This window comes from Agelaius tricolor, unplaced genomic scaffold (genome assembly GCF_023055355.1).
Source record: "Agelaius tricolor isolate 1412-34295 unplaced genomic scaffold, bAgeTri1.0.p SCAF_6, whole genome shotgun sequence".
Lineage (NCBI taxonomy): Eukaryota > Metazoa > Chordata > Aves > Passeriformes > Icteridae > Agelaius > Agelaius tricolor.
This window is the reverse complement of record NW_027269266.1, coordinates 35,585-57,308: the sequence shown is the minus strand read 5'-3', so window position 1 is coordinate 57,308 and position 21,724 is coordinate 35,585. Positions and strand designations below refer to the sequence as shown.

The 21,724-nt window shown below is 43.8% G+C and overlaps 1 protein-coding gene across 1 annotated transcript in view; it reads right to left on the bottom strand.

The window, feature by feature from the left end:
- LOC139591323 (obscurin-like) overlaps positions 1-21,724 on the bottom strand; it is a gene marked incomplete at its 5' end in the record, with an annotated part of 124,250 nt that overhangs the window by 68,397 nt on the left and 34,129 nt on the right. Inside the window, 9 exons of the mRNA XM_071429887.1 lie at positions 788-1,060; positions 2,565-2,852; positions 5,050-5,322; positions 6,460-6,732; positions 8,943-9,209; positions 12,978-13,250; positions 14,371-14,637; positions 16,760-17,026; positions 20,424-20,690. Coding sequence (XP_071285988.1) covers positions 788-1,060; positions 2,565-2,852; positions 5,050-5,322; positions 6,460-6,732; positions 8,943-9,209; positions 12,978-13,250; positions 14,371-14,637; positions 16,760-17,026; positions 20,424-20,690 — 2,448 coding nt within the window. The remainder of the gene's footprint in view (positions 1-787; positions 1,061-2,564; positions 2,853-5,049; positions 5,323-6,459; positions 6,733-8,942; positions 9,210-12,977; positions 13,251-14,370; positions 14,638-16,759; positions 17,027-20,423; positions 20,691-21,724) is intronic.

Here is a 21,724-nt window from a genome sequence, read left to right as displayed (position 1 = left end):
CAGAGAAGGAGACTTCACACCCTCTCTAGGAAGTTGATATAACTGAATCTGGTCCTGGTGAACCTGTTCTAGCTGACCACAATTTGAGGAGGAGGATGGACCAAACCATCTTCAGGAAGTCCGTCCAAACTCAACAGTCCTGTGATTCTATGCATGCACTTAAAATATTACCAAACAACTTTTTAAAAATTTATTTATTCCTTGCACATTTGGACCCAATAAATCGATTTGTGCCCTTTTTATAGTTGCAGTTGATGAACTGGTTGTTAAGACTGCCAGTGGGGCCTGGAAAGCTACCCAGGCTCATCCAGTCTCCCAGATATAAAGGGCTTCCCTGTCTGTCCTGAAGAGATCTCCAGTGGCTGTGCTGGGAGCTGAGACTCCCATCTCACATGGACACACCTGCTTGGTTGGATGTGCCTGAGTCTGAAGGTGTCTGGGACACATTCACACTCCTCTGCATGTTGCCCAGTCCCTTTTGAGATGCTCCAGGTTGTCTGGGACATCCACAGAATACCCTAAAGCATCTCAAAAGGCACCAAAAACTCATGTAGAGACAATAATGTCACACCTTAAATATCTGTCTCCAGAAACTCTAATCTGAGCAACTCAAAACCATTTGGGATGCAGGAACACACGGGGCAATGCCAAACAGGAAAATAACCAATTCCTTGTGGATTGTTATCATAGCTTGTAAAAGAAAATTAATTCCAGTCCCAGCTGTGGAGATGGCCCTGGATGTCCATACCAGACCTGATTTAACACCCCAGAAATGCACACTTTGTACCTTCAAGACACAGGCTGGCGACAGATTTGACTTCTGGAGAAGCCATGCATGTGTAGCTGTCCTGATCCTCAGGTTTAAATCCACGGATAATGAGTATCTGCTTCGTTCCATCAGAGAGGATCTCATATCTCCCTCCAGCTTTTATCTGCTCTTTACCCTTGAACCAAGTCACTTTCTCCTCAGTTTTACTTGATAATGTGCACTCCAGGCGAGCCACCCCCCCTTCCGAGACAGATCCTCCCACCAAGGGTTGGGTGATGGTAACTGGAGGCTCTGCAATTACAGAAATAAAGTGAATTAACACAAAGAACAATCATCTGGCTTTAAGGCACTCCACTCCATAAAATATCCAAGCAACCCATCCATCATTTACAGATTTTTCAGCTGTTGTAGAAAACTAAAGGGGAAAAAAAATAATGAAAGACTGGTAGCATCCAAAGTGTGCACTTCCAAAGATAATATCAAAACAACTTTCCAAGCTCTCCCAGTGCTTAAATCAGCTTCATCTAAACATATACATGCAGAAGTGGTTGCATTTTCCACATTCCTGTGTTTGTTTGCTGGTCTTCATTTACCCATCATCAGTATAAAAGAAGTTCTACAGATTTCTAGATCTTAAATGTTTCAAAGTGAAGAAGTTGGATACAAGACAAAGAAGAAACAATAAATAGAATGAAAAGAGATTATTCAAAGCAGCATTCATCTCTGCCTTGAAATAAAAAGAAAAATATAGATATATATTTATGCTATCTTAGGAAGAGTAAAAATTATCAAAAAGCATAAATATTTAAAAACCAAAAATTCTCTGCATTTTCTTTACTTTGGAAGGAGGTCTACCAATGGAATGCTGTTTGTAGAACCATGATACCTCAAAGAAAAACACATTAAACTCAGAGATGCTGATTAGGATGTAAAAGACAGTTCTGGGTTCCCAAAAGCAGCACATCCCTCAAGGTTACCTTCCTCTCTGTGCATTTCACCAGGGTGAGAGGATTGCTGCCCAAAATGTCTTGGGTTTGTTGTTGACAAAGTCAGCATGTGCAGAGTCACCAGCACTGGCAGCAGTTATTGTTACAAAAAAATGTCATCATGTGCCTGAACCTTAAGCAAAAGAGTATTTTTTTATCATTATACTTATTTTGAAGAACTTAGATGAGTGATACCAGAGAAAGAGTTACAAGAAAAGAAAGACTGAGAGAGACTCCCCATTTCACTGAAGCTTCCAAAGTTTCACCATCAGACAGCAAAGGAACTTTGTCCCCCAGCATTTCTTTGGGGGAATTCTTGAAAAAGATGCATAAAAAACAAAAAACCAAAAAAAAACAAACAAAAAAAAAAAAAAGGAGAAAGATGGGTGAAGAAGACAACATTGCCCACTCATGGTCTTGGTTACCCCAAACACATTCCAGCACATGCCCTTTTTCACTCATTCTGTCCTAACTCCACCAGAAAAGACACTCGTGGCCAATACATGGGGGCAGTACAAGAAACCCACGGTGAGGGGTCAGCACGTGGATGATGCAGTGCAGGCTGCAAGACAGCTGGATGCAGTTTGGAGGGCATCAAAGAACAGTGCTAAAAACGCAGCTGGGTTTTGTTCACAGCAGCCCAGAACGACTTTTTTATCCCAAGCTCGTCGTCCTCTATTGTGTTGGCAGCCAAGCACTGAAAGATACTGCACTGGGAGATGCCTGGAATGGGTGAAGCAGGCATGCCATGCAAAATGTAGGGCCTGCAGGAGCTTGCAGCCCTCCCTGGAGCCTGTGTCCATCCTCACCTAACCGCACCGTCTGGGGGAAGTGCAGCGCCTCGCTGGCCCCCGCTCTGTTCACGGCCGACACTCGGAATCTGTAGGGCTCCCCCGGGCTGAGGCCATCCACTGTGAGCTCCGTGTTTGGGATGAGGCCCTCGCTGCAGGACTGCCAGCCAACTCCTGGGATTTTCCTCTCCACCTTGTAGCCCAGGATGTCCTGGCCGCCGTCACCCAGCGGCTTGTGCCAGGACAGGGTGACGGAGTGGCTGCTCTGACTCAGGACTTCTGGCGCTTCGGGTGGCTCGGGGAGGGCTGGGGGCACAACAGAGGTGCTGTGATGTATGATGTGAGCAGGGACACTCCATCCTAAAGCACCCAAGAGTGTAGGAATGTGCCCCTTGTTGACGGAGTGACAAAACTGTCCTTTGTCCCCTTAAAAAGGAAAGAAGCCCAGAAGTTTCTTTCCTCGATTAGGTGAAAAGGGCATCTCATAGGACCTGGGGGGCTTCACCTCAGACTTAAGGATAGCTAATTGGAAGCCAAAAAGTCCCACCTGAGCATATTACTAGAAAAAGAAGAGAAAAAGAAACTAATTGCTTTTGTGAGGTATTTTACCAGGAGCAAGAACCTCTTGCACCCAGATCGGTTTTTCTCTGTAAAGAGTTCGTTATTTTGCTTTTTATTAAAACCTTTTTGTTTCCAACACTGCAACAGAAGCCATCCTGCTGATTTTATGCCTTCTAAGGTAGCTGAGCTATCTTGGATGTGAAACAGACCTCCAAGAGCTTATGAGACCAGGCTCGAGGAGGCTCCTATTTCACAAGAGCCTTCTGCAAGCCATGAGGACGGAAGCACAATAGACTGAGTATTTCTGTTGTAAAGTTGAGTGTAAAGTCACCATAAAGTCACAACCATGAGCACCTGTGCACCACTGATTTATCCTTGTCTGCCCTATGCTGCCAATGACAAACATTCATTTTCCAACTCTCATCTCAAATAATTAACCTCTTGTGTATATATAATCAACCTCCTTGTCCCACCAAGCTTAGAATAAAGATAACCCTACACAGTCCATATTAGCAAGGAATTTAACTGAAAATTTCAAGCACATGAAATGAGCCTTGATTGTGTTTATTTTAGGTCTGGCCTTAATTGAAATGAAGTTATTATGGGACTAAAGAATAACACAAATATTTTAATAACGAGTCACTCCACTTCTGTGTGATTGCAGTATGTGTCACAGCATCAGGAAATAACAAATAAATATGTGATGGGAATGATCTGGTGTCCTGCTGTCCATGATCAGAGAATGGTTTGGGTTGGGACTTTGAAGATCATCTAATCCCAATCCCCTACACTCAGTACACTGGAAAATCTTCCTTGCTTACATTACACTTTGGCCTAAAAGACAGAAATAATTCTTTCTGTCTTGAATTCAAGACATTTATGATGTAAATGATCTGCCATGATATAGCAATCCAAAGAATGAAAGGCAAATATGGTCAACAGCCAGTTTTTTAACTCTGGACACCACAAGAACAACATAAAGTCTTTTCTCTGTTGTCAGCCAAACTTCATAGAGAAAAATCTGTCAACAGGAAGAGTATTGTATTTTTATTTTGAAGTTCATTAAATGCAAGTACCCAAATTTAGAAAAAGCTGATTTAAATCCATCAAACTTTTTTTTTTCTAATTGTGATGGAAATGACCGGAATGTGTAACAGAGATCCCTTAAGTCTCAGAAATCATTAGACTGAGATTGCCTGTAGCCATTTAAAGTATACATGGTCCATCAGTGACTCTTTAACATCTCAGCTACAGCTAAAATACATTTCATTATCTCGTAACCATCACTGGGATGCTGCTGTATGACCACTGCTGGGTCACCCACTGGTCCCACTGTGGGAAGGAGCCAGATCCTGGTTGCTGAAATGGACACTGATGGCATCATTCAACCTGCTCCATGAGGGAATTAGGGAATTATCATCTTCCCTACTTAGCTATTCACTCTGGGTCTCTGGAGCAGGAGGTGTGTGCTCCCTGGGTGTCCCCCACTTGAGGGTTTTAATATGCTACTCATTAATCTGGAAAACTGTTTGCCCTGCACCCTGATTAGTGGATTTCAAAGATTCCTCTGCTGTACTGGATAATTTTTCCACATGGACTCTAGTTCAGCTCCCTCCCTTGTCCACGTTTGCCAAGAGTGAAGTTGAGCCCTGAGAATACTGATTTTTTGTTAGAGTTTATGTTACATTTTACAAAAGACTGCAGCTAAAGAAACTTGGGGAGCATCTCTACCATCACTAGCCTGATGTATTTTTCTTCTGATGAGGTGGATCTGGTCAAAGAACAAGTTGCCAGTAGTATCTTCTCAGCCTAAGAACGCCATTTTGGTACATGTGAGGCAAAGTGGAAAGAATCAACACAAAGATTGGGAAATTCGATGCTGTAGCTCAATACCAAAGTGTGGGATTTTGAGTGCCCTTGGGCTGGAACAGCACCCACTTACCAATCACAGAAAGCTTGGCTGATGAAATGGCTTCCCTGGAAGCAAAGGTCACCTCTCCAGAATGATGCAGTTGGGCTTTTTTCAGGATAAGTTTGTATTTGTTTCCATCTGCTTGTACCTCCCAGTCCTCCCCCGCCTGGATCTCCATGTCATTGCTGTACCAGGCCACTTCATTCACTGGCACAGCTTCACTCAGGACACAGCTAAATGTTGCTTTTTCCCCCAGAGACACTTCCACATCCGTGAGGGGCTGCAGGAGCTGCAGGCGCCACCCTGTAGATTAAAATCAGCGGTCAAGCCCTCAGTTACAGAAACAATCGGGAGATTTTGTAAATATTTGTGCTGAAACTCTGAACAGCCAGGCCTTGGAGAGCAAGGAGATCATTAAAAGGTTTATGTACATTGCCAGAACAGAAGGTTTGGAATCACAGAATGGTTTACTTTGGACTTTAAAGCTCATCATGTTGCATCCCCTGCCTTGGGGACACCTTCCACCAGACCATGTTGCTCCAAACCCAATCTAATCCATAAGTAGGGACTGATCTCTGCTTTTGTACTCTTATTTTCCTGTACAGAAAGGGTTTCTGGTCCCCACTGGGGTCTCCTGTAATAGCATAAAGTAAAAGGAGACAGAGATAATGTTGTTGCTGATAAAACCCTCCTCTCTGAAGCCCTGAAGTGCCTATAAACACAACCAAACTCATCAGAATCCTGACAGCTCTGAAACTGTAATTTGCTGCTAATTCAGTGCCAGTTGGTCCTGCTTATAAACCATCTCACATCCTACAGAGCAAGAAAACAAGGAAATTGTAAAGCATCAGCCATTTAGGGGTGAGAGAATTGGATTTTTTCAGGGAAAGCAAAATGCTTTGGGATGACCTTATTTTTTACATGAAGGGAGCCAACAAGAAAGATGGAGAGGGATGTTTTGCAAGAGCATGGAGTGACAGGACAAGGAGGAATGGATTCAGATGGACAGAGAATAGGTTTACATGAGTTATTAGGAAGAATTTCTTGGCTGTGAGGGTGATGATGCCCTGGCACAGGGTGCCCAGAGCAGCTGTGGCTGTCCCTGGATCCCTGGCAGTGTCCAAGGCCAGGTTGGACAGGGCTGGGAGCAGCCTGGGACAGTGGAAGGTGTCCCTGCCCATGGCAGGGGGTGGCACTGAGTGATCTTTAAGATCTCCTCCAACCATTCTGTGATTCTGTGGGTTAGTGGTGGGTTTGATGATCCTAGAGCTCTTTCCCAACCTGAATGATATTATTATTATTTATTGTGTGGGAAGAACATTTAGGTAAGAGAAACAACAAATGCAACGTTTCTTTGCTGCTACTCATCGTATTTCCCTGGCTTCCTTCCCCTTTCCAAGCAGAAATTGAAGATTTCCCCTGCCCAAGCACCTGAGTTACCTTTGACTGTGAGGAAGGCTGAGGTCACTGCATCGCTGCACATGAAAGTCACCCTGCAGCTGTCCTGGGGAGTTAAATTCTTCAGCAGCAGGATATGCCTGAGTCCATTTTCAAAGTAAACCATCTCAGTGTTTTCCGTGGTTTTGGCAGGTTCATCATCAATCAGCCAGTTGTAATTGTAGGTCTCAGGCTTGGAGAGGTAACACTCGAACAGGGCTTCCCCTCCTTCCACAGCCTCCACGTTCTCCAGGCCCTGGACAATGCTGTTCTTGGCTAGAAAAGAAGGACAATGAACAGTATTAATTATTTGGCTCTGTATCTGAATATTAGCAAGCCTCGGAGCACTGGATGATTCCCACTGCTGCAAAGCTGATGGAAAAACGTGGATGTGATAAACTGTGCTTGTAGGTTTAATTGTTGATGGCAATCTGTCCTCTAATAAAATATTACAATAAAAAGATTTAAAGACAGTTTAAAAGTAATGATAAACCTCTAGAACCTCCAGCACTTCATCCAGGTTTCCTCCAAAAACCTGGTTTTTATATAAATAAAGAAAAAAATGGTCATATTTGTATGAATCAGGCCAATAGTCAATAGGAAGGCATAGCTCAGGAAGATAAAGTGCAATCAAATTCCTTTTTTCTTATGACAGTTTCCCAAAGATCTCCCAGATAACACAATTGTCATCATGACAGGGGAGATGTGAATCCACTGACAGCTCATGATAAAATCTCGTTACTTTTCTTGCAAAGCAAATGTAAGAGAATATCATGGTTGGCAAAGCTATAGCGACAATTATCCAAGATAATTCTGCCTCTAGGAAACACACAAAGTCAAAATCTCTATCAAGATTACTTTGAATGGTAAATTTCTGAATCATTATAAAAGCTCTGTGCTATTTAGGTTTATTTTCCCATGCTCTGTGGTGAGTTGTGGGGTCAGAAAAATGCACAAAGCTCCACACTCCAGCCATGCATCAGCTGTCATCTGGACAGAAACAATCAGCTGGATGCCAAATTAAATTTGGGCTGGTGCATGTGGGTATAATTCATGTTGCTACAGGGACAAATGACATGCACAAGGGTTGAGTAAATACAGTTTGCACAAACGCCATAAAATGGTCATCATGATTTGTGTTAGAAACCAAGACCCCAAGACATCCCTGTTTAGATCTCTACAGGTCATTTGGAACTGTGCCCAGAAAAAAAAAAAACTAAAATTAGTAAAAATAATTAAAATGTTAAAAGGCATCCAAATGGAGGCATTTATTTAATGGTAAAAACAAACAAACATACCCAAAAAGCACAAGACACCAGATATTTATTAACTTATTATTAATTACAAGATGTTGGGTGTGGACTCTCCATCCCAGGAGGTGTCCAAGGCCAGGTTGGATGGGGCTTGGAGCAATCTGGGACAGTGGAAGGTGTCCCTTCCCATGGCAGGGGGTTTGGAACTACGTGACCTTTAAGGTCTTTTCCAACCCAAAGTATTCTGGGCTTCTATAATACTAAAAATATTCTGAATTTTATGAGAGTTATACTTATGGAGAACAATAAGGGGGTTGCAGACTATTCTTGGAGAAGGTGTAATTTTTGTTAGAACAACCCAAATTGTTTATCTGTGTACTTTGGAAACACTGGTTTCCATAATTATGGAAAGCAGCCAATTGCTAACCCTACCTCCTCTGGGATACTTTTAGATTATGTTCATTAAAATCTTTTTAAATCCCTACAATGGAAAGTGCTTATCAATGTAGAAAACATTATAATAAATAACACCCTGTTCTTCTGCACTAACAACCAACTGCAGTTAAGCAAGAAGGCAAAATAGCCACAAATATTGAGAAATCAGAACCTGCTGTTGCTGATCACTCCAATTAACTTGGTAACCAAACCCAGGAATTCCATATGGAGCAGGAAAAAAAGAAGAAATTTCCATGTAAAATCCTAACTTTTTGTTAATTTTGTATATATTGTTCCTCAGGGTCTCTAGAAATATGAGTGCTGAGTGAGGAGGTAACTCCTGAGGGATCACTGTTTGAAAGAGGTAAATTACCAACCTCCTTTACCCAGCAAAATAAAATGGAATTCCATGCTGTCCATCAGTTACTGGTTTTATGTAAAAAGTGCTGTAAAAGGTGCTCTTTAACAGCAAAACAATATTTGTATTATTCCTTTGGGCCAACAATACACCTGTGATTTTACAGTTCAGCAGGACACATCCCATTCCAGCTCACTGCAGAAGAGGTGGGCTGGCTAATTGGTGTAATGAGTGAGTGTTAATTAGAAATCAGATAACCCTGCAGTTTCACATTCGATTCCCATTATCCCCCAACTGTTTTTATCCTCATTTTCAGTGCTGGAGCAAACACCAAGAGCAGGTATCTGACATGTCTCTCATTGCAAAAGCCTTGCCATGTCTTTTCTACCTCATTTATTTGGAACCCATGGTAGTCTTCCTCTCTGGCTGGAAGACCTCACCTTGAACATCAAGTGTAGCCATCACTTTAATGCCTTCAGCTTCACAAGAATAGATGCCAGTGTCTTCTGGGACCGTGGGGTTAATTTTTAGCATGCTCACATTCCAGTCCTGATCGATAATCACTCGCTGCCCATCTGCATGTATTTCCTGATCATTTTTCTTCCAGATGGCGTGCACTGGCCTAGAATATTGGCATATGAACTCTGCTGGGCCATCTTCATCAACAGTTATGTCCTGCATGGGACTGACCACTTCAATGGTGGGATCTGTTAACCAACACGTCAGGAAGGACATGCATTAGTGGATCCCCGTGGAAATCACCCCTTGGAGGGTTTTTTGCCAAGCACAGAGCCCGTGGGGAGCAAGCAGAGTGGCAGTGCAAGCAGGGGGATTAGCAGTTTAGTCTGTGCCTGTGGCAGCATCAAGCAGGATGGAAGCCAGACTGGTGCATTAGAATGTGACCATGACACTGGGAGATGGGCCACCAGGAACTGAGGCTTGTGCTGGAACAGTCCTGAGTTTGGGCTGCTTCTCCAATTTAGTGCTTCTCCCAGTGTTTCTGAGATCTTCCAGGCTGGGAGGCACTGGATGGGAAACACTTCTGCTTCCCAAATGTGGAGCAGAAGTGTGATGCAGAGGACTGCAGGGAATGGTTCCCTGCAACTCTCAGCCTCACAGAGCAATGGGAAAATACCACAAACCCTACTGGAAGCTCCTTGTGTGACTAAAATAAAACCACTCGTTAGAAAGAAACACAGTCCCCAAATGCAGACACTCATTCCTGTCCTGGGGTGGTCTTGGCTGAAATCATGTGAGGAGCAAATATCCAGGACAACTGTGACAAAAAAGGGCACTCCACAGGAGCAGATGAATATTGTTTTGATTATTTGTGTGTTTCCCTGCAGCAGACACATTATTTGGAGAAAAACAACAGGATTTCCTTTCCAGTATTTAATCTAGAGACCACTGAGGGATCATAAATCACTGACATCTCAGACTGAGAGCCCATAAAATGCTGAGAGCAGCTGGATATGCAGCTCCTCTGAAGGTGTTGAGATCCATAAAGTTGCTTTTAAGCACTTTTAAAACCCAAGTTCTGCTCCTTGCGAGGCAGCTGCAAGGCACAGTAGATATATCTGACCTAAAATACTGTGAGTTCCCAAAGCAGCCAAGGGGCCCTCCTGAGATGTCAGACTGGATCATCCATCTACAATGCAATATGCAGGGCAAAAGGAAAAATCTCAATGCAGTCTGAAAATGGAAGTCTCTCTGAACCATCATTCTTAGCAGAATTATGTCAGCTTAAAATAAAAATATATTATAGGGCTGCAAAGGAACATAAAAAGATGAGAGTCAGAGAAAGCTGAGATATCAGGAGCTCTGCTGATCCTTGAGGAACCCTTCCAGCTCAGGACATCCTGTAATTCTGTGATGTCCTTATTCTTCACATAGTTGCTCTGCTCACAAGCCAGCTGGGACAACCCAACAGGATCTCTGTGTGGAACGCTCCTCTTGGAACTGCTGCAGCAGGCTGAGGCTTTGGGGTGCTCCTGGCAGACCTTGGGGAGCAAAGAGAGCTTTGCAAACACCACTTGGAGACTTGCTGCAGGGCTTGATCCCACTCACTGAGGTTCCCTCTGCCACGTGTGTTTATGGAGAGGAGGCCTCTGTGGAAGATCTTGGAGATGTCTGGTGACTGAAGGAACGAGCAGCTGATCCCCTTCCATAAGATGTAGAAATGTGTTTCTCACAGCAAATATCACCTGTGGTACTGGAGAAGGTCTCCTGGTTCCACTGTCCCCTTGCTGTTGGCTGTTATTGTCATATTTTATGAAAAATCCTTTTGCTAAGATTTTTCTCCTGAGAAGCCTCAGAAACTAAATGAAAACAATAATTATCTGATTGCTTGGAATGTGGTTTAGAAGTTGCTTAACAACAGGTGCATCTTTGATTGGTTCCATGTGAATTGCTTTTAATTAATGACCAATCCCAGTCCAGCTGTGTCAGGACTCTGGTCAGTCAGAGGTTTTTATTATCATTCCTTTCTAGCCTTCTGATGTCTCCTTTCTCTTTCTTTAATGTAGTTTTAGTATAGCATTCTTTTAATATAGTACATATCATAATATAACAAATCAACCTTCTGAAAACTAGGGAATCAATTCTCACCTCTCACCTCGTCCTGGAGACCCTCAACAACACTGCAACAATTAATAACCACAGTTATTAATTATTAATAACAACAGTTGGCCAGGGCAAGGACTTTGGTGGCCCCGTTCACCTGTGCAGCTCTTTGGGACTGAGGAGCCAACGTGTGCCCTGGAACCTGCAATTCTCACCTGCCCAGAGGAGCTAGGAAACAGCAGCAGCTCCTTCACCCTTCTCCATCCTTCCCCCACCACCTGGGAGCCATCACTCCAGGTCATGGAATGAAAGCAGTTGTAGGGCAGTGATGCTGTGGAGGCCCAGTATGGAAGGCTGAGATCTCACTTGTTACAGAATAAATTAAATTACCAACGTGCCTTAAACCAGGAGGATGAGGCACAAGGAACAAAGTCAGCTCGCTCCTTGATGGAGAGCAAGCCATGGATGGCTTGATAGACTGAAATATATTTCAAACAAAGATTTGTGCTTAAATTTGTGGACAAAATAAAGTGCACAAAATTGTCAATACAAGGACGGTTGGAATTTTAAAAGTGTTTCACTTTTCTATGAAATCAAGTGTTACTAACCACAGTGTAACTGGAGTTATCCCAACCCAGTTATAAAATAGTGCTAGTGTGATTCAGGTTTGCAATTCAGGAATCTTGGCTTCATGGAAGCACAAAATATCCACATACACATGTGTACCTCCACGAGCTGTGGGGTTTGACTGGATGATCTCCAGATATTTCTTCCAAAATCAGTGATGCTGTGATTCCATGAAATAGAAATATCTCAGGAGCCCATTAATTCACTGAGCAGGATACCTAACAATGCATTTCTTTTTCATTTATGTTTTAGGCCCACTGTTTTTTGTTTTTTTTTTTTTGCCTGGAGATCTCAGAACCAGGTTCTGTGTCTGAAAATAGATGCAAACTGACACAGAACTTGTGGGGTCTGTGCCCTCTGTTGTCACCGCATCATTCTATTTCATGAAGTGATTTCACATTTTATCTTTGCAGAGAACCAAATTTCCTGAATGTACAAGGGACACATGATGCAGAGAAGGAGACATCAACCACTGACTACAATTCCATATTGTGGATCATTCCTGTTATGGCCCAGTTATAGCACAGGAGTAGATTTGCATTAGGATATTTTAACCCTTTATATCTCTATATATCCATTTTCCAAGCAGGGAATAAGCCTTAACTTTGACTGAAAAAAAAAACAGATCTTCCCCACAGCTATAAAAGTCCTGGGTGGGAAGGAGCTTGCTTTATCAAGTCTGGAGCTCAGTGTTATTTGCAGCTTTTGGCTACCCTTACCAAATGGGAAAAATATTTATTCAACAGACCAGAAAGCTTTGCCAGTGCAGGGATGAGCTTTCAGAAACAAGACACATTTTGTCTCTGTGTTACTGGAATGTCACACACCCACTGGCTTCCAGGAACAGCCCAAAACCTGTCCTGTGAACATGCTGAGCTCAGCACCAGTAGCCCAGCTGTGGAGCAGCACAGTGGAAATTTGGGAATTACCACCCCTGCAAGATTTTCTGGTATTTTGGAAAAAAAAGCTGAAGTGGGGGTATAAGCATCTGTGGTAGCACCTAAATTTATGTTCATCTCTTCTTTGATGTCAGGTGAAAGCAGCAGCCCTGACCCTGCAACCCTCCCTCACCTATAAAATCCAAAAACACCAGAAGGTGCGGGGGAAAAAAACTAAATCAGTGTGGATGTACCCAGAAAAATACTGGGGTGAGAGTGGGTGACTTGCAGAGTGGGAGGGTTGGAGGGCACATGAAGGATTTAGTAAGGGTAGCCTGGAAGGCAGAAGCACCAGCACATGGAGCAAGTCCAGAGGTGGCCACGTGTTTCTTGCTCACAGGGCAATACCTTTGACTAATAATTTAGCTGAGGATATAAGGGAGCCAGCTCTGAAGGTGACAGTGCCCGAGTCGTGGCACGCCACGTCGTTTAGGGTTAGAGTGTGGATCCTGCCGTCCTGCTGAGAGATCTCAGTCACCAGGTTGTTGTGCAGGGGGGTCCCGTCCAGCCACCACTGCACGTTCCTCGCGCCCGGCGGCGAGAGCTCGCAGGTGAACGTGGCTGACTCGCCCACAAAGACGTCTGTGCTCCTCAAACCAGACACTATCACTGCTGCTTCTTCTGCGCGACAGAGCAAGAGAAGGTGCCAAAGGAAAAACAAAAACAAACGCCCACGAGCTGCTCCCTGCGAGATAACCCAAGCCCAAGCACAGCTCCAGCAGAGTTACACTTGTAGGGCTTTTCCAAGGGGAAAAAAAGAACTAAAATTGCCTTGAAGAGGGTTAGAAACCACCTTCCATCCCTCCAGCTACTTGTAGGAAAGTTACACTTGTAGGGCTTTTCCAAGGGGAAAAAAAGAACTAAAATTGTCTTGAAGACAAGAATACAAAAACAAACGCGCATGAGCCGCTCCCTGCAGAGCTAACCCAAGCCCAAGTGAAGCGCAGCTCCAGCAGAATTAAACTTGTAGGGCTTTTCCAAGGAAAAACAAAGAACTAAAATTGTCTTGAAGAGGGTTAGAAACCACTTTCCATCCCTCCAGGTACTTGTAGGAGAGTTAAACTTGAAGGGCTTTTCCAAGGGGAAGAACTAAAATTGCCTTGAAGACAAAAATACAAAAACAAACGCGCACGCCTCGCTCCCTGCAGAACTAACCCAAGCCCAAGTGCAGCTCCAGCAGAGTTAAATGTGTAGGGCTTTTCCAAGGGAAAAAAAGAACTAAAATTGTCTTGAAGAGGGTTAGAAACCACCTTCCATCCCTCCAGCTGCTTGTAGGAGCAGGGTGTGTGTCTGCAAATATCATTTCACTGGGAGGAAACTCCACTCCTTGCCCTGGCTCTCCTGTGTGTTGCAACCATCTGCAGAAATTGTATGAGGCAGGGAGGTACTTAAAGATTTAAATGCTCACTTGGGTGCTTTAAAGGAGTAATAAGATTATCAACAATGATAGATGCTGCAATCAGTTGTAACAAGAATCCCAGTATTTTTACAACCACTGCTCCAAGTTTTTCAGCAGAACAACCATCTGCTCTGAAACACAGTATGGTTAGTACTTTAAACTAGCTTAACTTAAAAAGATGGGTCAGCCTGGAGGTGAGTGTTTATATCTTTGCTGAAAGCAGGAAAGAAATGAATGGACTTTCTGCTGTTTGGCCAGTTACTGTCAAAGATTTTGGAGCAAGAAGTCCAGAATTTTGGAGCAAGAAAAACAGAGCATTTCCACCATGTTCCACCACCTTACCTTGCACGTACACAGACCCTGTGGTGATCTCGTATCCAGTGCTGCAGGTATAATCCCCACAGTCATCAGCTTCTACACCATGGATGATCAGCTCAGCCACGCTGCCCTTCAGCTTCAGCTCGTACTTGTCACTGGGCTGAATGACCACCCCTCCTTTCCTCCACTCAACAGGAGCATCAGGCTTGGAGATCTCACAGTGCAAAACTGCCGTTCCCCCTTCTTCAGCCTCTACGTTTTTCAGCTCTTTGTTAAACAGCACTGGCAGTACTGTGGTGGAGAAGCAACTGCATCAGTGACAGCGCTCGGAGGTGGGAAACCTGTTTGTGACTTCTGCAGCTGAGCTGCTCCTCTCCTTCTGGACCACAGGTTTGCCTGCTGGCCACTCGTGGAATCAACTGCTGATGCTGCAAAGGTGTCCAATGCCGCTCTGGCCCTCTAAAGGTCTTCACATGCCATACTCACCATTCTCAGTGGAAGCACACACAGCACAACACCACTAATCAACAGCCCTTTAGGTTGGAAAAGACCTTTAAGATCAAGTCCAGCCATTAACCCAGCACAGCCAAATCAGTGGAAGCACATAGAGCACAACACCACCAATCACAACACACAGTCAGAACATTTAGGTTGGAAAAGACCTCTAAGATCAAGTCCAGCCATTAATCCAGCACAGCCAAATCCACCACTAAACCTCGTCCCCAAGTGTCACATCTACACATCTTTTAAATATCTCCAGGGATGGTGACTCCACTGCTTCTCTGGGCAGTCTGTGACAATGCTTGGCCACCCTTCCAGGGAAGAATTATTTCTTAATACCAAATCTAAACCCACCCTGGTGCAACTTGAGGCCATTTCCTCTCATCCTATTGCTTGTCACTTGTGAAGTAGACCAGTCTTTACCTCACCACAACCTCCTGTTGGTAGTTGCAGAGATTGATAACATCTCCCCCAAGCCTCCTTTTCTCTAGGTTAAAAAACCCCAGTTCCCTCAGCTGGCTCATGAGATTTTGGGTGTTTAACCTCTGAAACCACATGCTCTGAGCAGGAGTTTGTTATGGTGACTAAACCCACAATCTACAAGTGGGACCTAATCCAAAAGACATGGAATTCTTAGCACAAAATGACTAAAACTGTAAAATCCCAAACCCATAGAGTTCTTAGTACAAAATGAATAAAACTGTAAAATCACAAACCCATAGAGTTCGTAGTACAAAATGAATAAAACTGTAAAATCCAAACCAATAGAATTCTTAATACAAAATGAATAAAACTATAAAATCCAAAAATACGGCCACTAAGAAAGGCAAAGAGTCACAATTCAAGGGCTGCTCAGGCACCAAGACATACAATGGATCAATTTGAAATGGACTTGTCCTAAGTATGGTGAAATACTTCAGTTTGATTTCACAGTGTGTCAGTGATAACTCAGCAATAAAATTTCCATGTGGATGTGGCACTTGGGGACATGGTTTAGTGGTGGACTTGGCAGAGTTGTGTTAATGGTTGGACTCAGTGATCTCAGAGATCTTTTTCAAACTAAATCAGAGGATGGTTTGGGTTAAAAGGGGTCTTAAAGCTCCAGTTCCTGCCATGAGCAGGGAGCCTTCCGCAAGACCAGGTCTCTCAGAGCCCCATCCAGCCTGGCCTGGAAGATTCCAGGATCCCCACTGTGAAGGATAGACAAACAAGCCTTGTCCTTTGACTTGTTGGTAGTTGCAGAGAGCAATAACATCTCTCCCAAGCCTCCTTTTCTCTAGGTTAAAAAACCTCCAGTTCCCTCAGCTGGCTCATGAGATTTTGGATGTTTAACCTCTGAAACCACATGCTCTGAGCAGGAGTTTGTTATGGTGACTAAACCCACAATCTACAAGTGTGATCTAATCCAAAAGACATGGAATTCTTAGCATAAAACGGTAAAATCCCAAACCATAGAGTTCTTAATACAAAATGAATAAAACTGTAAAATCCAAAACCATAGAGTTGTTAGTACGAAATGAATAAAACTGTAAAATCAGAACCAAAAGAATTCTTAATACAAAATGAATAAAACTGTAAAATCCAAAACCATAGAGTTCTTAGTACGAAATGAATAAAACTGTAAAATCCAAACCAAAAGAATTCTTAATACAAAATGAGTAAAACTGTAAAATCCAAAACCACAAACACTAAGAAAGGCAAAGAATCACAATTCATGGGCTGCTCAGGCACCAAGGCATAAAATGGTTAAAAAACCCCAATTCGGCATGTGAGATTTTGGATGTTTAACCTCTGAAACCACATGCTCTGAGCAGGAGTTTGTTACCGTGACCAAACCCACAATCTACCAGTGTGATCTAATCAAAAGGACACAGAATTAGCACAAAATGAACAAAACCGTAAGGCAACCTACCTTTGACCTGCAGATAAGCCGTGGTCTGCTGATCCCCCGAGTCACAGGTGTATTCCCCAGCATCCTGAGCCTCAGCCTCGTAGATGAGGAGCTCAGCTCGTGTCCCCTCCTGGCGCATCTGGTACTTGTCCCCGGGCTGCAGCACCGTGTCCCCCTTGCGCCACTGCAGGCGCGCGTGGGGCCGCGTCAGCTCGCAGCGCAGCGCGGCCGTGCGCCCTTCCTCCACCTCCTCGTTCCTCAGCCACTGCTGGAACAGCACGGGCGCGCCTGGCCAGGGGGAAATAAAAAATGGGTGAGGCAAAAGTAGAAAATAGAAAAGAGAGGGGTGTTTTATTGTTAAGGTGTGGATAGAGGTAGTTATGAAGTTCGCGGACAATTCTGGTTGCGTTTCCCTAAGGAGAATGTCCAGGGTGCCAAACCTAGATAAAGGAGGAGGAGGAAAGGGATTTAATCAGCATAATAAAAATTAATCAGAATAATCTATGTGAGCTAAATGTCTCTCCCCATATCCCAGGCTTCTTTTCACAAAGAATTCAAAGTTCAGTAATTATTACTGAAGGCCATACAGCTTTCCATCCTATGAAATAAAACCATAGAAAGGGTAAAATCACTCAAAAAACATGCAAACATTAAAAAAATTTTCAAAATATAAAAAATATAAAATATACATATGTGTATATATATAATATATATAATATATAAATATATATTAGAATATATAGAATATATCAGAAAATTAGACCATATTGAAAATAACAGAATATAGACTATATAGAATATGCAGACTAGTATAATAGAATATAATATACAAAATAGAATTATATATATAAATATTATATAAAATATTATTAATATAGAGAATAATATATGTAGATTATATTAGAATATATACAGAATATATAAATCTGGGGTTACAATCCAAGGCTTCAGATATTGCAGCCAGAGATCAATTACAGAATAATTAAGGAAGACCTCGGGAAGACCTCATGGATGGAGATTCCTCCACTCCTCTGGATCTCAGTTCTAAAGTCTGACCACCCCTTCATGTTAAAAGTCTGGCTTTTTTGAATCTGAATTTCTCTCACTGCAGTTTGCACTTGTTGCCTGTCATCTCTTTACTTAACCCTCCAAGAAAGTTCTGTGCCTGTCTCTTCTGTAGATCTCCACTAGGAAGCTGCAGAGAGCATCAAGGTCTCCCTTCCACTTTCTCTTCCCCAGTTATCAAACACAGCTGCCCTTGCCTCTGCTTACACTTAGATGGCAGGATGGCTTAAATTAGAAGGTACTTTCATCTTTTATCAAGCCCTGCTAATGTCAGGGACACCTTCCACTATCCCAGGGTGCTCCAAACTCTGTCCAGCCTGGCCTTGGACACTTCCTGGGATCCAGGGGCAGTCACAGCTTCTCTGGGCAGCCTGTGCCAGGGCCTCACCATCCTCATTGTAAAAAAAAATTAAATTTTTCTTATACCTAATCTAAATCATCCCCCTTTTGGTTTAAAACCATCACCCCTTGTCCTATCACAACAGGGCTTGTCCATGTCCTTCATGTGCTCCAGCCCTCTGACAAACTTGGTGGATTCTGTTGCACTTGCTCCACTGATCAGTGCCTGTCTTGAAATAGAGAGCTCTAAAAATCGATGTTCCCTCCTCTCACCACTGCTGGGCACAGAGGAACCCCTACCTTTGACCTCCAGCCTGGCCGTGGTCTTGCCAGCAGCCGTGTGGCAGCTGTACTCCCCGGAGTCGGCGCGGTTCAGGTCGCGGATGAGCAGCGTGTGCACCTTCCCCTCCTGCTGGATGCTGCACTTGTGGCTGGGCTGGATCACAGACGAGCCCTTCTTCCACTCCACTGGGACATCAGGCTTGGACAGCTCGCAGGACAGGTGGGCAGTGCCACCCTCCTGCAGCTCCAGGTTGTGCAGCGCCTTCACAAAGGTGACCGGGGCAGCTGTGGGGAGAGGGGACCAGCGCTGCTGCAGCATCCTCACCCAGCATCACCCCCAGGGCAGAGCTGGGCGTCTGTGGTTACATTTGGAACCAGGTCGAAGAGGAACAAGCAACACAAGGCATTGGAGCGGGCCATCATTCAAAAATCCTTCTATATATCTTAAAAGAAAGGTTTTTCAGAGCTTTCAGACTTTTTTTTTTTGTAAATATGATCTGAAAGCATCATAAGTAGGAGATTAGTCCAGAGTATATTTGCGACACTCTTCAGCATTGATTGTGACATGTGATCAGCTGAGTAGTTGGATGGTCTTCAAAGGATGTTAATGTTAATTATTATATTAAATAGCATCAAAGGATGTTAATATTAATTGTTATATCAAATAACATCAAAGGATGTTAATCTTTATTCCACGTACAATAAAAACAACTGGAACGACTGGCTCAGATGTACCTCTCTAAATTGCTAAATTAGATTAGCAGAATCTCCCAAAATTTCCAAGGCTCCCTAATCCCAAATACACCTCTCCAGAAGTCCAAGCAGTGCCTGCCAGCACCTGCTCAACCCCTCTTCCAGGGAGGCTGCTCACCTTCCACCTTCAGCTGCGCTGCCGACGAATGCTGCCCCACTTTGAAACTGATGGACCCGCAGTCCTCCAGGGTCACCTTCCTCAAGATCAAGCTGTGACGTGTCCCTTGCACTCTGATCTCGTTCATTTCGTTGGATTGCAGGGGAACATCCCCCAGGAACCACTGGGCATCCTGAGCTGTTTCCCGGGACAGCCTGCACTCGAACACCGCGTCTTCTCCTTCGTACGTGGCCACGTCCCTCAGCCCCTCCACGATGGTGGTGGCTGCTGCTTCTTCATGGAAAGGGCAACAGAGTTTGAGATCTGCTTTCAAGTGATGCTTCCTGGGTTAAACATGTCGTTAGGCTCTTTCTTGACAGCACTATGTTGTTGTTATTTGAGGCCCTAAATGATAAATCTGGGGGTGTTCAGCTTGGAAGAGAAGGATTATGAGGGCTTATAAAAAAAGAGGAAGAAGGAGTTTTTATAGAAGTAGATAGTGACAGATAAAAGGGGAATGGTTTCAAACTGAAAGAGGACAGGGTTAGCTTAGATGTTAGAAAGAAATTGTTCTCTGTGAGGATGGTGAGGCCCTGGAACAAGTTGCCCAGAGAAGCTGTGGCTGCCCCTGGATCCCTGGAAGTGTCCAAGGCCAGGCTGGAGCAATCTGGGGTAGTGGAAGGTGTCTCTGCCCATGGCAGGGGAGTTGGAGCTAAATTACCTTGAAGGTCCCTTCCAACCCAAACCATTCTGTGATTCTAAACTCATGAAAATATAGGTACAAAGGCATGTAGCAACATATTACAGTGCTACAGATGCATGATTCATGTCTGCATGTGTATTAAAAGCTTGCAAGTTGTACTGTGTTGTATGCACAATAAATATTAAATATGTGTATAATCATAACCTGTGTGCTATGAGAAAATCGTCAAAATATTCTCATAGGTGAAAATTAATTAGCATTAAACCACAGAAGCAGTGACCAAAGACCCATTTCTAGAGGTAACTGACACAGTTCTTAGCCCTGTAAAAACTCTCTCATCTCTGAGATCCCCGTCTCAGGACAAGATTTAGCTGCCAAATCAGTCAATCCTGTGCCCCTGCCGTGGTGCCAAGCTGTGCCCAGCCCTTCCCCATGCAGAGCCCCACCTTTCAGCTGCACTGCTGCCGTGGTTTGCTGGTCCCCTGTGTCACAGGTGTAGTCCCCAGCATCAGCTTGGCTCAGGTTGTGGATGGTGAGCTCAGCCACGGCCCCCTCCTGGCGCATCCTGTACTTGTCACTGGCTCGCAGCACTGTCCCCCCCTTCTTCCACTGCACAGGGCTGTTGGGTTTGGACACCTCACAGCTCAGAGTGACAGTGCCACCCTCCTCAGCTTGCTGGTTCTGGAGTGGTTGTGTGAAGGTGACTGCAGAAGCTAAATCAAGAAAAATCAGAGGGGGAAAAATTCACGTACCATTGCTGACTGCAGTGTTTGATGAAACCTCTGATACCATCCTAAATTTGGTTCAAACTCAATTCCAAAGTTAGTTTGAAAGCAAAACAAGGAATGACAGAGGGTGCTGTGTGGGAAATTGATTTGTAGGGAATTCTCCAAGCCTGACAGAAGGTCCACACAGTATGTGCATCCATATGCAAACTTAGAGACAAGAAATGGTGATTCAGAAATGCTATGGAATAGGACAGATATTGTTGAGAAAGAAATGGAGCTAGAAAAAAATTCAAAAGATGGCCTTGCAAATAAGACTGGATACTTTGGAGAAATAGAACAGTGTTGTAGTGAGACCCACAAGGGGTATTTTGAGATTATTGGCCTTGAGGCATTTTCAGCATGGAGTGGTTAAAGCTGATAGGCCAAGAAGCACTTTATAATGTATTGTAATTAGGAAAAATTGGCTTCTGATTTTGATAAGCGTGAATTATAACGTCTGTATTGTCTCACCCTTCTTATGAATCTGAAAATGGAACAAAAGTTTTAAAAATGCCTCTCAGTTGTCCCAGCTCTGGGTCAGGAAAAGGGAACTGTCCCACAGTGCTGGATTTCCAGGAGCTCTAAGCATTCTGTACTCCTGAAGAATCACTGGATACTGCATACAGTGCTCTTACACTGAGCACCTCAAGGATTGTGCTCCTTCTTGCACAGCCATTGTCATGGATACAGAGTTTTGAGCATCTCAGTGCATGCATCTCCAAATGGGTACCAAAACCAGACCTCAACAGCCTATTGCTGGTATCCAAGTTCTTGTGTGTTTGGGAGAGGGCATGGAGAAACATCTTTCTATAATAGTCCTTATTTGAAAACTGGACCAGCAGAGAAAGGAACCCTGGCAGTCTCTGTGCTGATGGTGGGTCAAGGTGGAGTTTTGATGGGTGGATTTATGAAGTGCCACATATAAAAACATGTAAAAGTTTTGCTCCTCAAGTCCAGTTCCCTGGAAGAACCACAGTGGC